This window comes from Diplotaxodon limnothrissa, linkage group LG15 (assembly GCF_057381915.1).
Source record: "Diplotaxodon limnothrissa isolate DT_005_m linkage group LG15, D_limnothrissa_male_GT1.1, whole genome shotgun sequence".
Lineage (NCBI taxonomy): Eukaryota > Metazoa > Chordata > Actinopteri > Cichliformes > Cichlidae > Diplotaxodon > Diplotaxodon limnothrissa.
Genome location: NC_140610.1, coordinates 12,843,019 through 12,849,018, shown reverse-complemented (window position 1 = coordinate 12,849,018; position 6,000 = coordinate 12,843,019). Strand labels below are relative to the sequence as shown.

Here is a 6,000-nt window from a genome sequence, read left to right as displayed (position 1 = left end):
GCAGGAAAACCACTGAGTCTGACTGAGTCTGCAGCCCGCTACTGCAGGACAGGACAGAGGACGGCAAAACGTAAAGGGCGACAGGCGAAACAAGAGGGTGGTTCTTTCCTCCCTGTTTTACCTCAGCGCAACAGTTCCACTGCTGTCATCCCAGGAGGTCCGGTGCTTCAGGGAGCTCTTTAAAGACACCTCCCCCCGAAAAAAAGGGGGGTGGGCAACAAGGGCAGGAGCAAGGGCAAGTGTTACCTCTCCCAGAGGTGGTCGTTGATGTCCTCTCAGTGCCCCCATGAAACAAGCACAAATTGAGGCATAATCCGGATTACAAGATGGCACGGCAAGTAGGGGGCGAAGCCTCCCCGAAAAAGAACACATCCCTCAACCTGGTGGCGGGCTTCTACCAATACCTCCGGGGTAAGTGGGGCAGTTTGTGTGCGCGGCTGTGTGCATGTGTGTGTCCTGCTGAGACAGATAGAGACTCCAAAAAGAAAGCAAGTGCACAAAATGTGTATTTTTGCATGTGTGTAGGGTGTGTGATTTAGAACGGCACTGCAGCATGGACCGTACGTGCCTGCTGGACATATGTGTATGTGTGTGTGCATAACTATGAATGATTGTGTGCATTTTGCAGTGCAGTTTTCTTCCAAAGAGTTCCCTGAAGGATGCTTTTGTTTTTTTGTCAAAGCTGTGAGTGTGTGAATAAAGTGAAATGGGCAGACGTCTGAAGGGGGCGTTTCCACACTGGCGGAGTCAGCGAGTGAGCCTGTGTGTGTGTGTGTGTGTGTGTGTGTGTGTGTGTGTGTGTGTGTGTGTGTGTGTGTGTGGAGGTCTACAGCTGGTGAAACAAGCATACCCAGCAGACAAGTAACAACTCACTGCAGGTGTCACAGCACAGAGGGCTGACTGTCAAAATGCTTGATTCCTTATCTCTCTGTCTGACCCTGTGGCTATCTGCCTCTCTGCTCATTTGGATATCACATATTCAGCATTCTATCTGCCAGCTTGTCTCTGGATAAATCACATTATCAGTCTATACTGTTGAGAAGAAAGGAAATACTCTGAGATGTCTGACAACTGGTCTCTTTGTTTGCACCAAGTTTGCATTCTTTTCCTTGACTATATCAATGATAATTTGTTAAGGTGATCTTCGCTGTGAGAAATCAGGGACTGCGTATGAGACAAGTGATACAGAAGGTAATCAAGTGTGTTAAAATGCTGCTGCAAAGGATGGCTGTTTCCCATTGTTATATTGAAAGAAGATGAGCGTGTGTGCTTAAGAGTGACTGCGTTTGTGCGGCAGGTTCAAAGTCACCTCGTCCCTGAGACTGAGAGGCTGGCACCACGCACATGCAGGCCTGTTCTCCGTCACGCATGTTCCTGCTCAAGAATGTGGAGGGAGGGAACATCTTTCCCCATTCTCATCCAATATTACCGCCCATCAATATTTGATTACTCTTGGACCCAATCAAAAGATTAATTTGTAGAGCAGGAAGCTGCTCAGTGGCACGTATGACTATGTGTGAGTGTATATGCATTATGTATGAAAGGTACCTTCCCTCAGACACAGACACACCTCTTCCCTTTAGCGTCTGTCCGCAGCACCCAGTGACACACTAACCAACTTGAGTGCAATCAAGGCGTCAGCATATTTCATTAAGGTAGAGGAAGGCACTGTGTCAGACGTCCTTTCTCGCTGATAACGTGCTTATCTCAAGGATATTGCTCTGCAGCAAAGACGGGACACACAAAAACATCAGTTGCATGCGCGTGATGGGATGCTTTGAATCCCAGGTAGATTGTGTGGTTTTGTACACTCTAATGGTATAAGTGTAGCAGCTGCACATTAATTTCTCTGAGATAACCTCATTCATGTTCAATTTTTTTAATACATGGGTTGCACATAACATTGAATTTTGCTGACACAAGATATCACGAAGAATAAACTATACATTAGTTGGTAAAAATCCAGCAGAACACACACACTTTCATACTATAAATGCACAGAAAATTGTATATATGCTTGATTTATTAGGTTTTCTCATTCAGGTTAAGTGCCTTTTTAGGGGACATTGTCAGCAGACATGTATACTATTGATTGGGTCTTTCCAAAAGGGCCTTCATTACGTTAGCTGCCATAAACAAGACCAATGCATTTGGGGTAATGTCGCGTTTGTGTATTTTGATCACAGCCCTGAACAGAGCACCAGATTTCATGTTTAAACTGTACTCAGAAATGACTAGAACATGGCAGATAAGAGGGAGAACCACCGGCCTCCTATCATTTAAAGGGCATTTTCGAGAGCACAATTTTCTGTCCTCAGCAAGAGGAGTTCAGATAATGAAAATGCCATCTGTAAATGTCAAATGCCTTCTCTTTGTACATTAGTGTAAGGTATGATTTGGTGTGACTGACACATTAGAGAGACAGGAAGATTATCAGAGATAACAAGAGGCAGCCATCCAGCATCAGAAACCCAAGCGACTCTCACAATAAACAATGAGAAGATTGTGTTTTTAATCCTTTCTTTGTTTATTATTGCGCATGACTAATAGTGATGCTCTGGGCTCTGATTTACAGATGAGCAGGAAGCAGTGCAGAAAAGGACATTCACAAAATGGATCAACTCCCACTTGGCAAAGGTAAGAAAGTCTGGTTGTGTTTCCCTGCTAGTGCCAGCATTGTGTTATCCATTTACACAAAAGCTGGTGCTGGTGTTTGTTTTAAAACTCCCCGATCTCCATGTTTTTCCACTGTGAGTGACTTTACTACATCCTGTGTGCATGCGCTGACATTTTCCAAGAGCTGGTCATGGGACTGCTTGTTCCAGCTCAGACCACACACGGTCCTTCATTCTTGCATGATTTTTTTGCTCCTTGTTATTCTGTCAGTTTCATATAGCTACTAGCAAGGATTTACTCTCACTCTAATTATCTATTTCATATTACAGCATTTAATACACTGTATGTCTTTTTCCCCTGCAAGCTAGAGTCATTAATTTACATTTTAGTAATCTCGCTATCTCAATATGGGCCAATTTAGATTGTTTAGGATAAGAGTTTTTCATTAAAGCATGCTCTTCATTTGTCCACTCAGTGGACAATATGTCTTTGCCTTATAGTAAACAAACACATTTGATGCTACTGCATGCTGAGGGGCCTGTAATTATTGCATTATACTACGTTAGGCTCATCAGTTTCGCTCATTAATGCTTAAATGGTATGTCAGGAATGGGCAGACAAGGCAAATATGGCACAGTGCAACACAATTAAGTGTTACTCCAATCAGTGACGCTCCTCTCAAGGTTCCCTATTTGATTACGACAGCTGTGGAGTTCTTGAACTGCGGTGACGTGGAGCTGAAAATTCATTTGAAGAGCACTCAGAAGGGAATAAACCGTGACGTAATATTAAATAAGCACGTCTCAGGACTGTGCCAGCAGAAAATTACACACACACAGCCCAATATTTAAATGCTGTGAATTTTTTATAAGATTCAAGGTATAACCACATACTTTATTTATCAAGCCTGCAGTTGACCAGAGCTGCAGTCCCTTTGTTATTTCATTGTGATTGAACATTTTGGAGAGGCATTCCCACGAAGCTTTGAGGGGGTAGTTCAACATTTTTTTGGTCAGATGAGTAAATTGAGAAAATGAACACATATCCCACATTTGCATTATAAATATGTAGATGAGTAGATCTAGTAGCTTATCTTCTTTTTTGGCTTCTCCTTTTATGGATCACCACAGATCATCTATCCTTTTTATCCTTTTCTGCCACACCAACCCTCTGCATGTCCTCCTTTACTATATCCATGAACTTTCTCTGAGGTTCCTCTTTTCCTCTTCTCTGCCAGCTCCATTCTCAGCATCCTTTGCTCAATATATCCACTATCCCTCCTCTTCAGACAGTAAAAAAAGTCCAGATATGTATCGATTCAGGGATGTGAAGCCTAGGAGACAGTGCCAAAGCAGCCAGTGTCTTAATTTTAATACATTTACAAACACAGTTAAACCAGGTGGTTTCTAAAATAAATAAATAAGTGGACGTAAAAAAAAAAACCTTAGCTGTCTAAAGCTGACCATTTTTAACACAGGAGTCCAGGGAGACTGACCTCTTTTTGCAGTTTCAAGTGGCCATTCACAGGGCTGTAATTTTTGACACTTCAGCAATGGGCTCATTTTTCATCCCCGAGGTTGTTGCTTTGTCCTACTTCTATATTTACTCTAAGAGCCAAAGATTGGCATTTATTTCCTCACATAGCTTTCAGCAAGAAGGCCGGATGTCTAACTAATCTTTTAACCTAAAGTGGAAAAAGATCATTTTTGCTATATCAACACTCATGCACTAAAAACTCAATGAACTGATCCAACAAAGATCCCGGAGACTTCATTAAAATTCCATTTAAATTTGCCTTAATTAATGGATTCGGGTAATTAATAGATTAGTCATACCATCACACTTCCACTGGAAGAGAAAACCATATTTGTTCCTCATGCTTTTCCCTCTGCCGACTTGATCAAATTACGTATGTGATGTTCTCCTCGCTCATCAGGAAGCTGCTTACACTTCCACCTGATGCCTGACGTTACCATAGTGATACTGATTGGCCTATATTTGTCTTAAAAATGTCTTGGCTGTCATAGCGGCTTGGTGAATTTTCAAAGAGCGTTGTGATGAGCAGGGGGTAAAGGTTCACCAACTTAAAGGTGGTGCAAAAAATAAAGAGAGCCATTTCTGGAAGTCATCATTCTGCAGACTAGTAGAGATTATGTGGTATCTTATGGACTCACTATCACAAGAATAGCTAATCATACGCAAAAAGTAGTGTGAAAGTGAGACAGGAGGATAGAAGACAGAGAAGCTTTAACAGTTGGTTTAGCTTTACTCTCACAGGGATAAATCCTGCCCTTGGCTATGCAGATGATTAGGCCACTCCAGTTATCACAGGTCTTTAATTCACCGCCTAAAGGTATGTGATTAATCGTTAGGTGAGTTGAGCCATAGCATGAGGGCTTCCTTTTGCTATCACCGCCCTCCCCCTCACTTTACTACTCCACAGGTATAACAAAAGAAGTCTTACGGGCTCCGACAAAGACTTTCTATGAGAGGGGATGTATTGGAGCTGGTAATTTATACAGAAGATGAATGACTCTCATTAGTTCACCAGATTAACTCGCCAAAGATATGAACTATAAGAGAGCTGCAAGTATTTTTCCAGGGGGTGCATTTCATTTAGATAAAGGTTGATGTCGTTTAGACCCACACAGCAGTCACACTCAACTTGCAAAATTGCTCTCCTCACAGTGTATTTTATGTTGCACCCGGTCGTGGAGTGACACATGTGGAGGGGTTTCAGTCAGCGGACCCCAAATTTCCACTCTGACAAATCCTTTCTGAGAAGGTTAAAGCTTAATTACAGAGTGGCCAGTGTGAACTGCGGAGGTCTCGTCGTCTTTCAGGCGTTTTCCCGGGAAAACAGCTTTAGTTCAGCCATCAGTGAAGCAAGTGTTCTTTGAGATTAAAGAAGGAAGAGAAATGAAGCTCCCAGCTCCTCTCTTGGTGTTTACTCTCGGGTTAGAGCGAGGGGAGAGGGTGATACATCCCGTGCACATGAAGTTCAGAGACAGCAAATCATGGCATGTGGCATGTGCTTCAGCTAACTAAGCTGCTGTTATGTTTTTCAAAGTATTAAAAATTTCAATCAGCTAACTCTGCTTGTGGTGTCCTCTTAAATTGTTAAGTTGTGTTTATTTTTATTTTTTTAACGGCAGTGTTGCTTTCTTTCATTTCATTTCATTTCATACTTGTGTTTAGGAGTCATACAAGCTTGTTTTACATTGTGGACCACATACAACCCATTTTGATTTTAAGTGGGTCAGACAGGTAAAAAAACAACAACAATTTGTATCAGTGTAAAGATGTTTAACTACACATTTAATCCCTGAGATGTCTCAATATAAAAAAGTGTTATTTCAACAGTATCTCTGTTTTTCTTCATGA

General features: G+C 42.0%; 1 protein-coding gene across 2 annotated transcripts in view; it reads left to right on the top strand.

The window, feature by feature from the left end:
• The first annotated feature begins 326 nt into the window (after positions 1–326).
• syne1a (spectrin repeat containing, nuclear envelope 1a) overlaps positions 327–6,000 on the top strand; it is a 122,563-nt gene continuing 116,889 nt past the window's right edge. For both annotated transcript variants that reach the window (XM_085373385.1, XM_085373384.1), the window contains exons 1-2: positions 327–411; positions 2,576–2,637. In XM_085373385.1, the coding sequence (XP_085229511.1) occupies positions 327–411; positions 2,576–2,637 (147 nt within the window). The remainder of the gene's footprint in view (positions 412–2,575; positions 2,638–6,000) is intronic.